The 16062-nt window shown below is 46.7% G+C and overlaps 1 protein-coding gene across 1 annotated transcript in view; it reads left to right on the top strand.

The window, feature by feature from the left end:
- Positions 1 to 16062, top strand: part of LOC144800484 (vitamin D3 hydroxylase-associated protein-like) — a 257769-nt gene that overhangs the window by 97633 nt on the left and 144074 nt on the right. Inside the window, exon 4 of the mRNA XM_078671683.1 lies at positions 5831 to 5964. Within this exon, the coding sequence (XP_078527809.1) occupies positions 5831 to 5964 (134 nt within the window). The remainder of the gene's footprint in view (positions 1 to 5830; positions 5965 to 16062) is intronic.

Genomic DNA, 16062 nt, shown 5'->3' with positions numbered 1-16062 from the left:
CTCTGTACTAGGGTGAATGTATGACATTGTTCTGCATTCTGTCCATCAATTGTTGTTTTTGCATTTGTCACCCCGAGTGGGATGGGTATGCTCAGATAAGAGTCCCATGCTCTCCACACCACTGGAGTCAAGTTATCCTGGCTGAAGACGGCTGATAGCCAGAAACCGGTACTAGGATGCTTGATGCCGGTCCAGGAAAGACATGGCTTGGCAGTTCGGGCTGGACTGTTCACATGAGGCACAGGGTCAAGGCTGATTTGCATCTGGCCATGTCTGAACTGGGGTGGTGTGGAGTGCAAAAAAAGATGGAATTAGGCCCAGATCTCTGTACTGGGGTGAATGTATGACATTGTTCTGCATTCTGTCCATCAATTGTTGTTTTTGCGCCTAGCTCAGCCGGCACCCAGAGAAACCCAGCAAACCTGTACATTTTTTATAAGTAGACACCCATGGTAACCTAGGATGGGGTGACTTGTGTGACTTTCACCCAGCTCTGTCACCCAGAATCCCATGCAAACCTCAACATTTGTCTAAAAAACACATTTTCCTCAACTTTCTGTGATGGAAAGTTCTGGAATCTGCAGAAAGCCTCAAACTTCCACCCATCCAGAATTCCACTAAGTCGCCCGATAAAAATGCTCAGACGTGAGTCCCATGCTCTCCACACCACTGGAGTCAAGCTATCCTGGCTGAAGACGGCTGATAGCCATAAACAGGTCCTAGGATGCTTGATTCCGGTCCAGGAAAGACATGGCTTGGCAGTTCGGGCTGGACTGTTCCCATGAGGCACAGGGTCAAGTCTGATTTGCATATGGCCATGTCTGAACTGGGGTTGTGTGGAGTGCAAAAAAACGATGGATTTAGGCCCAGATCTCTGTACCGGGGTGAATGTATGACATTGTTCTGCATTCTGTCCATCAATTGTTGTTTTTGCGCCTAGCTCAGCCGGCACCCAGAGAAACCCAGCAAACCTGTACATTTTTTAAAAGTAGACACCCATGGTAACCTAGGATGGGGTGACTTGTGTGACTTTCACCCAGTTCTGTCACCCAGAATCCCATGCAAACCTCAACATTTGTCTAAAAAACACATTTTCCTCAACTTTCTGTGATGGAAAGTTCTGGAATCTGCAGAAAGCCTCAAACTTCCACCCATCCAGAATTCCACTAAGTCGCCCGATAAAAATGGTTCCTCACTTGTGTGGGTAGGCCTATTGTCCGTGACAGGAAATGGCAAAAAACACAACGTGGACACATCCCATTTTTCCACTGAAAACTGGTCCTTTATTGCAACGTGACTAACTGTGGATTTTGGGCCCTAGCTCAGCCGGCACCTAGGGAAACGTAGCAAACCTGTACATTTTTTAAAACTAGACACCAAAGGGAATCCAGGATAGAGTGTCTTGTGTGGCTCTCACCAGGTTCTGTTACCCAAAATCTCCTGCAAATCTCAAATTTTGTAAAAATAAATAAAAAATTCTCCCATTTCTGTGATGGAAAGTTCAGGAATCTGTGGGGAGCTACAAACTTCCACACACCCAGCATTCCCTCAAGTTTCACAATAAAAATGGTACCTCACTTGTGTGGGGCCTAGTGCCCGCAACAGGAAACGGCTCAAAACATATTGTGGAGACATCTAAATTAGCTATCACAAATAAACCGGGTTTCGCAAGGGGGTAACCTGTGTTTTTGGTCTCGGGTTCAGCTGCCCCTTTGCAAAACCAGGTTGTTTTTTGATAGATAGGGGGCACCTGCGTTTTTGGTTCCGGGCTCAGTAGCCATCTAGGGAAACCTTCCAAACCCAGGCATTTCTGAAAACTAGACACCAAGGGGGGAGTCCAGAAATGTGTGGCTTGCATGGATCCCCAAAGTTTTCTTATCCACAATTCCCCGAAAACTTCACATTTAGGTAAACAGTCACATTTTCCTCACATTTCTGTGTGGGAAGGTTGTGAGATCACCACACGGGAACAAATTTCCCACCACTCAGCGTACCTCACTTGTATTGGTGCCCAAAACAAAGTCAGCCTAAAAACTTTGGATCCCCCTCAGTTTTCCATTTCATACTTTTTGAGGTTCTTTACTTTGGGCACCCACACAAGTGAGGTATCATTTTTATCAGGAGACAGAGGGGAACACTGGGTGGTGGGGAATGTATGCTGGTGAGGTGATCCCACAACTTTTCCATACAGAAATATGAGGAAAGTGTGACTTTTTATCTAAATTTGAGGTTTGCAAGGGATTCTGGGTTATAAATCTCTGGAGGATCCATGCAAGCCTCACGCCAGCCAAGCGTCATCCATGCACACCACCAGCCAAGCAACACCCGCACTCACCATCAGCACACAGCCAGGCGACTGGCCACGCACAGCGCCAGCACACCACCAGCCAAGAGACAGTCCATGCACACCGCCAGCCAAGCGCTGCACATGCACACCGCCAGCCAAGCACTGTCGACGCACACTTCCAGTCAAGCACCATCCATGCACACTGCCAGCCAAATGTCATCGATGCACACCACCCACCAAGTGCCATCCATGCACACCATTAGCCAAGAGCCTTCCGTGAACACCACCATTACACTGCCAGCCAGGCGACAGTCCATGCACACCCCCAGCGAAGCAACAGTCTACGCACACCACCAGACATGTGCCATCCACACAGACTGATAGCCAAACAATAGCCCACTCACATTGCCAACCAAGCGCTAGTCCACACACACCGCCAGCAACATGCACGTTCCCACACAGCCAGCCAAATGTCAGTACACACAGACCATCAACCGAACTCCAGTTCACACACACACACAGAAATGTTCGCTAGTGTATAGTGGTTTTCTGCCCCCCTTGTGGGTAGATGTGCCTAAAAGTAATCACTGATATGTCCCTAACGGAGGAAGATACAGCCAAAATGTGTGCATAAACAAAGGGGTTGACCCTTGCCAAGGGAATGCTTCTTGAAATGCCCATAAACATATCTCTGGTGCCTAGTGCCCATCTACCCCCAAGGGGGGCATATCAGGGGCTTTTGCCCCCATCGCCCTTTGGGTGGGGGGACAGAAAGACTACGGCTATTTTTGGGATGGGGCATTGGAATTCCCATTTTGGGTAGTCCTCACCCCTAGTATACTAACAAAATGGTCCCTGGTGCCTAATGGTCTGTGCCCATTTTGTTTTTGAGTGGGGTGGGGCCATTAGCATGCTTATTTTGGGCAGCCCCCACTCTACTCTGCCTAAAAAAATACTCTCTGGTGCTTAGTGGGATTTCTGTCACCCTGAGGATGGGGGGCAGATCGGGGGCTATTGCCCCATCTGTGCAGGTAGAAAGACTGAGGCTATTTATTTTTTTGGTGGTTGGGGCTTTGGCATCCCCATTCTGGGCAGCTCCCACCTCTGAAGTACGAAAAAATGGTCCCTGGCTTCCTAGTGGGCTTTCTACCCCTGGAGGGGCAGATTGGGGATTAGTGCCTCATAAGCCTCTGGGGGGCTGAAGGACTGTCCATTTGTTTTTGAGTGGGATGGGCGCATTGGCATGCCCATTTTGGGCAGCCCCTACTCAGGGTAAAAAAACTACTCCTGGTGCTTAGTAGGCTTTCTGCCTCTTGGTGGGGGCAGATCAGGGGCTATTGCCCCATCTGCCCCCCCCCCAGGAAGGGAAACAGACTGTGGCTATTTTGTGGGGGTATTGGCATGCCCATTCTGGGCAGCCCCCACCCCTAAATTTACATAAATATGTAATCCCTGGTTCCTAGTGGGCTTTCTGCCCTATCCAGGGTGGCAGATCGGGTGCTATTACCCCATCAGACCGGACTGTGCCTATTTCTGGGTTGGGTGGTGCATTGCACTGCCCATTCAAGGCATCCCTCACCTCTAAATTTACATTTAAAAATATCCCTGGTTCCTAGTGGGCTTTTTGCCCCCCCCTTTGGGTCTGCCTCTGTTCCCTGCTTGTGATCGTTTTTTCTTGCCTCTGTTCCCTGCTTGTGATCGTTTTTTCTTGCCTCTGTTCTGATCGTTTTTTCTTGCTTCTGTTCCCTGCTTGTGCTTGTTTTTTCTTGACTCTGTTCCCTGGGGCGTTACTGGGCAGAGATGGGTGTGTGGCTGACCTAGACTGAGAGAAGTAACGGGTGAGCTCTGGGAGTTGGTGGGGGCCTCGAATGACCCATTTGTAAATAAGGAGATTCCCCGGGGTGAGGGTGTGTGTGGCTCTGTGTGTTGGGCTCTGTTTGTGTGTGTGGCTCTGTGTGTGTGTGTGTGGCTCTGTATGTGTGTGTGTGGCTCTGTGTGTGTTGTGTTTGTGTGTGGCTCTGTGTGTGTGTGTGTGGCTCTGTGTGTATGGCTCTGTGTGTGTGTGTGTGTGTGTTGGGCTCTGTGTGTGTGTGTGTTGGGCTCTGTGTGTGATGTGGCTCTGTGTGTGTTTGTGGCTCTGTCTGTGTGTGTGTGGCTCTGTCTGTGTGTGTGTGGCTCTGTGTGTGTGTGTGGCTCTGTCTGTGTGTGTGTGGCTCTGTGTGTGTGTGTGTGGCTCTGTCTGTGTGTGGCTCTGTGTGTGTGGCCCTCTCTGTGTGTGTGGCTCTGTGTGTGTGTGTGTGTGTGTGTGTGTGTGGCTGTGTGTGTGTGTGTGTGTGTGTGGCTCTGTGTGTGTGTGTGTGTGGCTCTGTCTGTGTATGTGTGGCTCTGTGTGTATGGCTCTGTGTGTGTGGCTTTGTGGGGGTGCAAATGCAATAGGTCTCGCATTTGCGAGAGATTAAGCTATTGGCATTGTAAATGACAATGCCATTTATTTATCTGTTCTCAAATCCAACACATATATGACAATGTTGTCATTTACATTGCCAATAGCTCTAACTTTTGCATAGGCGAGACCGTTGCATTGTAAATACTTGTTATTTTAGTATTGACCAAGTGCTTGTAATAAGTATCTGGGTTTCCTGCTTTTGGAATTAAGGGCCAGATGTTTGACCATTTTTGCATACGCAAACGGGTTTGCAAACCAGTCTGCGCATGCAAAAACAGCACGGGGAATGTAGAAACACTATTTTGACCCAATTTGTCCTAAGTTTTGCCGACTCGCAAAATAGGGTTTGCAACTCGCTATTAGGAAGGGGCGTTCCCTTCCTAATAGTGAGCGCAGCACTATGTAAGAATGTGTTGTGTGCGCAATTGTGGGTGCAAAACACTCACAAATTACCACCCTCTTGAAGAGGGTGGTAATTAACTCGCAAAAGGGAAGGGTTCCCTAGGTGATCCCTTCCCCTTTGCAAACGCAGGGGAAAATATGTTTTACGGGCAGGCAGTAGTCCCAGGGACAACTTCCTGCCCATAAAAAATTAAACATATGTTTTTTTTTATTTTTTAAATGCATCCTCCATTTTTCCTTCCCTTTAAGGGAAAATGGGCCGCATTTAAATAAAAAAACTGCTTTATTTAAAAGCAGTCCCAGACATGGTGGTCTGCTGAGCCCGCAGTCCACCATACCTGGGACAGCCTGCCAATTCCCGAAGGAGTCGCAAATTGCACGAGACTCTGATTAATATTCATGAGCCCCTCTATTTGCGACCCCACTGGGAATCGCTGACAGTGTGTTACACAATGTCGTACATCCAAAATGGCGCCTAGCATATTGCGCGTAGCAAAAGACGCGCAATTTGCGAGGCGCTATTTTGGCCGTCGTACATCTGGCCCTCAGTTGTTTAGACAGCAGGCCTCGGATTGCTATTCAATTCAGTTAGAGCATGAGGTACTCTTTTATCTCAATCCTTTAAATTAATGGAGATACTGACCAGATTTGCCATTTTTCATGCATCACGTTTGCAACATTTATTTCTCCCGCAGGGGCACGCCTCCACGTGTGGCATGGTCCACTTCATCGACGTTCCGGTGGAGAAAGACTGTGTTTTAGTGCAGGTTTTGAAGAAACAAGGGGCGATTCCATTCGTAAAGACCAACGTTCCGCAGTCCATGATTAAGTAAGAGCCAATATGTTGATGAGACTTCTATCCCATTATCCTGTCTTCAACGGATTGCATTTTGTTTGTCATTATGTAACTCGGCGTGCTGCCGACCATTTTATTCTGTTGCTGCTAAAGTATATTAAGGAGGGACCCAGAGAGAGCTGTGCGCGAGCCGGTCTCTCCCTGGGCGAGTTCGCGCTAGAGGGCTGGCCACGCAGGTGAGGGTTAATTTAGGGTCAGAGGATATAAATAGGGCTAGCGCAGGGATAGCGTAAGTGCGTGATCAACGGGAGGCGGGCGGTGGAGCTTGGTTTTTGTCCCACCCAGCCTTTTTTTTTAGCAGTGCTTTCGGTACTGTTTTTATTTTGTAGGTTGCCACGCTAAGACAGTTTGAAATTTTTCCTTTTTGTAGGCGGGTTTTTAGTGGGGGGGTGGGCAGCCTGGAGCGGGTTGGTCCATCCTCAAAGGGCAGGTATAGGAAAGGAGGGGTTAGTACAAGAGTTGCCTTTGGTTTGTTAGGTTTAACTTGGTGGGGTTTACTCCTTAGTAAGGTGGCTCAGTGAGCTGAAAGATTTGGGTTTAATAAATACATAAATAAATAAATTAAATATGTTGTTAAGATGTTTTGTTTCAGACCTGTCTTAATAAAGTGGCCTTTCTTGCTTACTAAGAAGTTGTGGACAGTGAATTCTTGCGCGAAGGTCCCTCGTTCTTTTCGCAGGAGTTTCTCCATTGCACATCGTGTAACCTCATTCCATGGCCCTTCCTTCCCCCTTCATGCTGTAGGACAGTTACACGTGGTGGGAATGACGCTCGTGCTGCCCTTGCACTCGCTTCCGCCTGTAGACATAAAAGATGTATTCATCCGCGGAGGAACTATGAATCCACAGGTTCACATCTAAGTCATGGGTTGCAGTCACATTGTGTTTTGCCTGTAGACATAAAAGATGTATTCATCCGCGGAGGAACCGTGACACACCTAAGTCATGGGTTGCAGTCACATCGGCCCTCGTGTTTCATATGCATTCTCTCAGTACAAATTGTTCTGAAAAAGAAGCAACCAAAAACAGAATGACCATCATGTACTAAGGGGCAACAAGAAAGAAAAGAGACCGAGAGAAAGATGGTTGTGGTAGAGACTGGTAAAGCGCAAGAGAGAGAATCAGGAAGAGACAGAGAAATTGAGTTAGAAATAGGTAGATAAATAAAGAGATTGAGACAGGGGCAGTGAGTTAAAAGACAGAGAAATGAGCGAGAGAAAAGGAGACACTTGGAGAGAGACAGAGCGATACAGTGGCTGGAAGTGCAAAAAAGACGGAGGGGGTAACAAAACGAGAGGAAGATAACGAGAAAAGAGAGCCTGCCAGAGTGACTATCCCAATGGTTTAAATGGCTGGGGATTTGTAGATCAATATTGGGGTTTTTCTCTGAAGGGATTTTTACCTGTGAGAGGCACTGCGCCTTTTCGAGTATCTCTGTGGTGCAGCGCGCGCCCTGTGTGACTCTCCCCTAAGATTAATTTTTTTGTGTGAGATTTTCCGTGTTTTATTTTATTTGAGAGTTTGCATGTGAGACTTTACAGGCGCCGTTACAAAACTTTTTTGACTTGCGCTCCAACCATCTTTTACCACCGTATTATAAAAATAGGATTCTGGGGGTGGTAAAGTGTGACATGAACGTTTGTGTGCATTTGGTGTGTGTCATTATGTTGTGGTAGTGATGTGTTCTGTTTTTTTGTCTTACTGTGTCTTTGAGCTGCATTCCTGAAATGTGATTTTGTTGTGTTGTACTACAACTGTTGTCTTGCGTTTTGTTTTGAAGTGGCATGCTCTGCTATGTTTTAAGTGTGATATGTTACTACTTTGCATATGTTATTCTGGTATGTTCTGTTGTTTAATTTACATAGGTGAAGAAATGCTGGTGCATTTCCAGCAAAAAGCAGCCAAGTACTTTAAAGTTGAAAGTGGCAAGCAATCATTTTCTACTGTCTTAGGTGGTAAAGTAGCACCTCTCCAGCTATTCAACTACTTAAGACACCAGTCACCCCAAAACTGTGACATACACAGTCTTAACGTAACACTCCCAGTGATCTATTTAAGTGATAGAGGGCAAAATGTTAGAAGGACTCGTCATATGTAGCCCTGGCCTTTGGAGCTCTGCATGTGTGTTAGATTATGAAAGCGTGAGCCTCTAAATGCTTCAGACTCTGCCTGTGTTGAGTGCAGTGTCATCTTAAGGGCTGTGGAGACCCTGGGCAAGACATACTTGAGGGGCTCCTGATCAGAAAAACTTTGCATTTTATTAACCCTATCTGCAATCTGAAACCCGTTATTCCAAACAAATTTGAGTAATGTGCTAGAGGCTGAGATAGAGAAGATGACAGGTGATATCAAGAGAAAAAGTTCACTATGCAGGGGGGGCCCTTGAAACTGGATAGCACATAGGTAGAGCAGATGGGAGAAACCTATGCTTTGGATCAGGCATTACGATTCCCTTATGTTACTGCCTTGCGTCAAAAATTATGCTAAACTACATTGCAGTGAAGGCCTAAGACGTAAACTGGTCCTTTGATAAGGATGTGGCACTCCGTGGACCAACTGCAGTATATGCACAAAAGTGAGACTGTTTCCTGCATAAACACCTCTGTCCAATGAGCCTTTTTTGCCTCATACATTTGAACAAACATAAAAACCCCAGACTACGAGACATTTAAAAAAAAATATTTTTTTACTTAATTTTAGATTTTAGTCTTAACTACATACCTCTAGTATATGGGACAGATGCAAAAACCTATAACACTCTATCAACATGCAAAAAAGTTCTTTAAAAGAGTAACATATTGTTGCAACGGAATTCCTGCACTGCCTAGCATATATAGTAGGGGCATCCACAGTAGGTCCTGTGGACCACATATTTTTCCTCCAATATTTTGCCCTTGATATCGTATCCCATCGATATTTTGCTGTCAATATTTAAGCTGCATACCCTTCAGAAACACTCCTACAAAATCCTACAAGATGTGAACAGGAACCCCTAAATAACAATGGTGCCAGATTCTAAGAATATCTGATGCCAGGTTTTTCATACTCTGACCCCAGCTCCCTACGTAGGCACCAGAAAACAAATGTAGTTCCCAGTGAGACTGTAGCAAAATTAAAAGAAGCATATCTCCTTATTGGTAGCCTGACAACTAGCCTCTTCTGACAAACAGTGGGATGGCTTATTGCATCAGAGCCTTTAAGGCTTCCCCTCAGCTCATTTATGGGAACTTGATATTATGTGCTTATTGCACCCACTTGTCTGCCACCAAGCCAGGGGGACTGTTTACATGACTAAATGTAAAAGTGCTGCTAAGCCTGTCATTCAAGACATATGATACGCAGCAGCACCTTCCTCCCGTAGTCACCAATATAAACAAGCTTTGGCAAAACCATTTGGTTTGCTTTTTGTGAAGGAAATTGCTTGGTAAGGAACTCCCATAATGAGTTATAGGCAAGTATCGTCCCCACTTGCTCCCCCAGCACCGACACTGTATTCAGGTTCCCAGCTTCGCATTCCTGCCTCTCCCCTGCACCTGGTACTTTCTTTTGCTTAATTCTGATCTCTCTTTTTTACTTATTTGACATTTTGTCCTCTCATTTTTGCTCTCTGCCCACTTGTTTCCTCTCACTATTTACACTCCTACTCTTGCTCAGCTGTTCAGCCCTTTTCTCTCATCTGGCTCTTTTATTATCATTGTCTGCGTTTTCCTTTCGCTCTTTGCAGCCTCACTTCCTCTCTTGTCTCGTGACCACAGCTTGTTTTTCTCCTCTTTGTCCATTATTCATATCACTCTTGCTATCTGAAATTCTCATTCAGTTCTTTGCCATTTTCCCATTTGTTTCCTCACACTCTTTGCAATCTCATTATTGCTCTATCTCTCAACTGTTCTTTCCCTCATCTTTTGCCTAATTTTCCTGCCAGTTTCAGCACATTCTTTTGCACACTTACCCCTCTGCAGCCTCTTGTCTTTTTCCCCAAGCAGCACTCACCTACTTTCACACTGCTCTCATTGCTCGCTCCAGCCCGCCTACTTCCCCAACTACTCTCTGTCCCTCTCCTATTTAATGGTGGATGCAGCACGGATGCACTGTGGGAATGCCAAAGGCAAGCCTGTTTGTGCCCACCCTCGCCCCACACAATGCAGCGCAAAGACCCCGGGTCTCCCATCCATCCACTGCACTCAGACGCTACTCTGACACAATCCTCAATGCCCCCAATCCCTGTCATTCCTGCCAGTACATCAGCCAAGCCTCAACAGCCAATTCCGAAGGTGAGTTCTCCTGAGTCACCTACCACTTCTCCTGCATTCCCCATTGCCCTCAACCCATAACCCTCCACCCCCTCACTTCCCAATACACACATGATATCACCCCCTCTCTCAGCCCTCCCTGTCCTGGTTCCTCCTCAACATCTGCATGCTTGTCTGACACATCACTAAAGTCTGAGAGCTCCTGTGCAACCTCTCGCTGGCCCTGCTCTACCTGACCGAAACCTACCTCATTCCTACATCGGCCCCCTCAATTGCACAGCAGCCCTCCCCTGGATACAAGATCATACTACAGCATGCAGACCCAAAGGAGGACTAACCATCATCTTCAAAGAGAATATCCTCTGATTCGCCACATCCTCAAACACGGACAACAGCATGGAACAGCTCCACCTAGGGATGTGCCCTCATCTACCTGCCTCTAGGACCACTATCCAACTTCGGCAACACCATTGCAGACTTCATAGCTCCTTTGGCTCTTGACTACAGCATTTTCATCCTCCTCGCCAGCCTCAATTGCCACCTGGAGGAGTACACCAACCAACCTCAACACTAACAACCTCCCAGAGGACCTGAACACCTTCAAGCTCACCCAACCAGCCATGGCTCATCGAGGTAAGAGCAGTCGGACCGTGTTGGGGGGGTATTTGACAGACAACCATGAGGGAAAATTAAATAAATAATAAATGTTCCCTCACCCTCATCTGTTGAAATCGCCCCCCACCCGGCCCCACCGCTCTTACCTGCACGGGCCGCGGCTGCACCCAACGAGTAAAGGACCTCACCCATGGCACTGGATACTACATCCTAGAACCCATCTTCACCAATCTCAGTGACATCATGGTGGACAAGCCAACACTCTTCACCCGTAACGGTGACAGCCTCTTCCATTTTGACCTACTCATCTTCCATCAGCACGGTCCAAAACCACCCAACAAAACTGGAATAGGATCCCAGAATAAATATGAACCACATAGCTTCTAGCCCAAGAACCACAACACTAAGACAACCTTGCTCCATCCATTTCCAAATGTGTCACCTTGATCACCTTCCGTGCTGACACCATGACATCGCTCGTCAAGACAACTTCCACCACCAGTACCAGTCTGCAAGGAAGATGGTGCATAGAAGAACTACGGCTCACCCAATGCCACTGCAAGCAACTCGAACACAGATAGAGACAGACCCGTATTGAAACCGAGAAAATCACCAACTAATCAGCCCTCAAGATCTACCACCAGCAAATAAGACCCACAAAGCATTCAGCACTGACTGAACACATCGAAAGCAGCACAAACTATGCCAAAGAAATTTTCACTTCCGTGAAGGATTCCTTCACATCATCATTGTCTAAGATAGTGCTCCTAAGTAGGTTAATGAATTATTTTACCCACATTCCAGTGAAATATAAGAGCTGTCCACAGAGGAGACTGATGAAGATTTACATGCATTGTTTTAGAAGTCTAGTGACATCCTTGTACCATTACATCGGATTTGAAGGCGCATAAGGAGAAAAAACAGAGATCTGGGAGAAAAATTACACTGAAAAAAAAGAAAGTCTACAGGTCATTGTATTTTCATTTTATTTGCTTACACCATACTTATTTACAACCAAAAGTATTCCATAGCATCTAATCTTGAAGTCACCCCCAACTGCCCTAGATATGCAACTTCCTTTATATGTTTTTAGCATGTCCTTCGTTCCAGTGATTTTCATGGTCTCTGATCTGATATCCATCCAGATAGTTAGACATAATTTGTGGAGTCCTTAGTTATGCTTGTTCGGACTGGTATCCCAGATCTAAGCAAAGAAATTATACTGCTAACTTGCAATGCAAAAAAAGCTGATGAATACATCGTTCAACTAGTCTGGGTTTAAATACCAGCAATCCCTCCCGGGATATCAATCAGCCTACACCCAGACCATGACAAAAAATACCTCCTAATATAGGCAGCAATTTAACTTAGAGTGACACCCCTCTCAATCTCCATTCATAGCCTGTACTTCCCCCCACTGTGGTCCATGAGGTTCAAAGAGTAGTATTGTATCCAGGTTACAACATTTTAGGGGACAGCCGCTACTAGTGTGTTTGACTTTTTAAGCCACCATATCAATGCCTATGCCCCCTTTCCATTCGAGCATAGTGGGGCCTTCCTGTGATCCCCCAGTAGTAAGCTATGTCTCTGTTAGCTGCTATGAGGCTGAGGATGCAGAGGAGAAACTGGGCTTTTGGCAGATCAATGTTGTTAAGGAATTTGGGGTGCATTGGGAGCTGGACTGAGAGGACTCTGCTAAGTTTCCCGTAATGTTAGCTTAGTACTGTTGGATTTGGGAACACATCAAGATCGCATGAAGGAAGGAGCCATCCTCTCCTTGACATCTTAAGCTGTGTGTGGTCTTCTCCCTTCCCAGGGCGGCCTGAAAACGACGTCTATCATGATATACTGTGTGTAATATTTTAAAGTAAATTAAGCCAAGTTGGGCCTTGATTGCTGCTTCTCCTGGGTTGGGTGCATCAGAGCTGCTTCCTAGTCTTTATTCTTCATTACTCCCAGCGCATTCTCCTATTAACTTTGCAGATTGTACAAGGTATCTTGCATGTTATTATTAAGCGTTGTGTATGGGAGGGAAATTGCTCTTCCCTAGCTCCTCAGTCAAGAGTCGTCCTTCTAGGGGGAAATATTCCAGAATACCCTCTCCATGGAGCGCCTCAGCCCTCCATGTTTGTTATAGTTGCGTGTATTTTAGAAATTATTTGGGGTTCATCCCGTATTCTTGTTGGAGTGAGGAGAACAGCATGATGTCATCCCCGACCTTTGAGACCTTTATCCGGTGCTAGGCCTCAAATCCCTATAGTTTCCTTATTTTCAGTAACCAAATACTCTACCACAGAGGCGTATCTCAGGTGGGTTGACTTTACCACCCTATTGTACTAACTGCTTGGCTCCAGCACGTTAGCGTCTCCTGTGTAGCTGGGAGAGTCGCTCAGTTTCCTCCCCCCTATAACGGTACTGTAGACAAGACCAATCCCCCCATTTGGCCGCTCCAGCCTGAAGGTTGAATGATCCAAAGGGCAAATAACTAGTCTTTTATGTTAATGAGGTGGGCGGCCCAGTAATAGGCCCTTATGTCTGACAGAGCTAGCCCGCCATTATATTGGTTGCGGTATAATGTCTTAAGAGCTATCTCACAGCAAAGTCCGCATGTCTCTCTCAATTATTTGGATGGTCTCAGGGGAGATTCGAGAGGTGGTATTGTACAGGACATAAAAAAGTTTGGGAAGGGAGATCATCTTGAACACGGTTGCTTTCCTCATCAGTGCGAGGGGTAGCCCTCTCCATCATTCCATTTCTTCCTGACATGCTCGCATTACCCTCCCAAAGTTACGTCCAAAGCAGCGGTCCCTTCCTAATGTCATGAAGTTGCCCAATTTTTTAAACACTAGGGTAGTGTGCGCCGTGCGTCGAGTGAATGATGGTAGTTCCATCTCGCTTTGTGGGAGAAAAAGCGCTGATTTGTTCCAATTAACACTATAACGGGAGTAACTCCCACACTCTTTGAATAATTTAAAGGTCAAACGGAAGGACAGTGAAGGGTCAGTGATATAAAGAAGGATATCTTCAGAAGAAATTGTCTCTACCACAGCAGATTCTCCCGCTTTCTTGAACCCATGAATGCCTGAGTATTCACAGACCTCACAGGCCAGGGACTCTACGATGAGGGCAAAGAGGACAGAGGGCAAAGTGCAGCCTTGTCTTGTGCCTCTACCAATAAGAAACTCTAAAGACACCACTCCGTTTACCCTGATTGTCGCCATGGGAGCCTGATATAGTAAAGACACATTTCCTATTGTGGGGATCAAACCCAAATTCGACCAGAGTGCATTCAAGAAAGGGCCAAACCACTGACATCAAACCCATTTTCAGTGTCAAGTGCAAGAAAGACATGGGTAGCCGATCTTTAATTTGATTCATCCAATCGTGTGTTTGTCGAAAGTTGTATTGTGTCGACCTACTAGGCATAGAGCCCAGTTGAGACCCGTGAATAAAGGGCAGGAGGACTTGCAGAAGGCTAGTGGCTAGTGTAGTGGCCATGATTTTAACCTCAATGTTAAGCAAAGAAATTGGCCGAAACGAAGCACAGAACTCCTCAGGCCTGCCCTGCTTTTGAATGCCCACTATAATGGCCCATCTAAGTCCGAGGGGGAGCACGTCCTACTTGTAGGTTTCTAGAAACGCATTCAAGAGGTTGGGTCCCACCAGCCCCAGATAGCAGTTATAAAATTCTTCTGGGATACCATTGGAGCCAGGGGGAATTCAGTTGAACTATGGCAGCACAGGCTTCCACCAGTGCCATATCACCCTCAGGTGCTAAGCTGGCCTCAGCCTCTAGGACTGAGGTGTGTACAGTCTCCAGGTAACAAACTTTTTAGTTGCTCAGATTCTTCTTGCGGTAGGCTGCAGGGGCTCACTGAAGAGGGCTCTCTGAGACCGTATACCTTCTCTGCAAGAACCAGCTGACTCAAATTTGGTAATGCGGAGAAAAGCGTAGCTGAGCTATGGGGATCTTTGGCCCAGAATCAGTGCACTTTTGTTTGATATCCTTGACAGGATGGTCCTGGTCCCCTGTATGTTCTTAGGGAAAAAATTTAAAAAAGTCTCTACGTCCCAGGTTTCAGGATATGTTAGTAGGAGTACATTTTGACACAGCAAAGGTTCCAGGGCCATGGAGATAGCATTTGGGAGTCAACACTTACACCAGCTGATAAGGGTTATGAACCCAAAACCGGACCCAGGATGCTTGTTTCCGGTCCAGGGAAGACATGGCTAGGCAGTTCGGGCTGGACTGTTCCCATGAGGCACAGAGTCAGACTGATTTGCATATGGCCATGTCTGAAATGGGGTGGTGGAGTGAGCTAAAGAATGATGATGGATTAAACCCAGAGCAATTGACTGGGGGTGAGTGTAAAACGCTCCGTCCATCATCCCCTTTGATATCGCTTTGTTCGCCCTAAGTTGGCAGGGTATGCCCAGACGTGGGTCCCTTGCTCTCTTTGCCACTGGATTTAAGATAGCCTGGCTGATGAGGGGTATGAACCCGAAATTGGTCCCAGGATGCTTGTTTCTGTTCCAGGAAAGACATGGCTTTGCAGTTCGGGCTGGACTGTTCCGATGAGGCACATGGTCCGACTGATTGCATATGGCCATGTCTGAACTGGGGTGGTGGAGTGAGCCAAAGAATGATGATGGATTAAACCCAGATCAGTTTAGTGGGGGTGAATGTTTGGTTTGCTCAAACGCTCCGTCCATCATCCCCTTCGTATCGCTTTGTTCGCCCTAAGTTGGCAGGTCATCGATACCTTGCTCACTTTGCCACTGGATTCAAGATAGCCTGGCTTACGAGGGTTATGAACCCAAAACCGGACCCAGGATGCTTGTTTCCGATCCATGGTAGACATGGCTTGGCAGTTCGGGCTGGACTGTTCCCATAAAGCACAGGGTCAGACTGATTTGCATATGGCCATGTCTGAAATGGGGTGGTGGAGTGAGCTAAAGAATGATGATGGATTAACCCCAGATCAGTTGACTGGGGGTGAGTGTTTGATTTGCTGAAATGCTCCGTCCATCATCCCTTTGGTATAGCTTTGTTTGCCCTAAGTTGGCAGGGTATGCCCAGACGTGAGTCCCTTGCTCACTTTGCCACTGGATTCAAGATAGCCTGGCTGATGAGGGTTATGAACCCAAAACCAGTCCCAGGATGCTTGTTTCCAGTCCAGGAAAGATATGGACTGCTTCGATGAGGC

The sequence above is a fragment of the Lissotriton helveticus genome, chromosome 1_2 (assembly GCF_964261635.1).
Source record: "Lissotriton helveticus chromosome 1_2, aLisHel1.1, whole genome shotgun sequence".
Taxonomy (NCBI): domain Eukaryota; kingdom Metazoa; phylum Chordata; class Amphibia; order Caudata; family Salamandridae; genus Lissotriton; species Lissotriton helveticus.
Note: the sequence above shows the minus strand (reverse complement) of the source record. Positions and strands in the feature narration are given on the sequence as shown.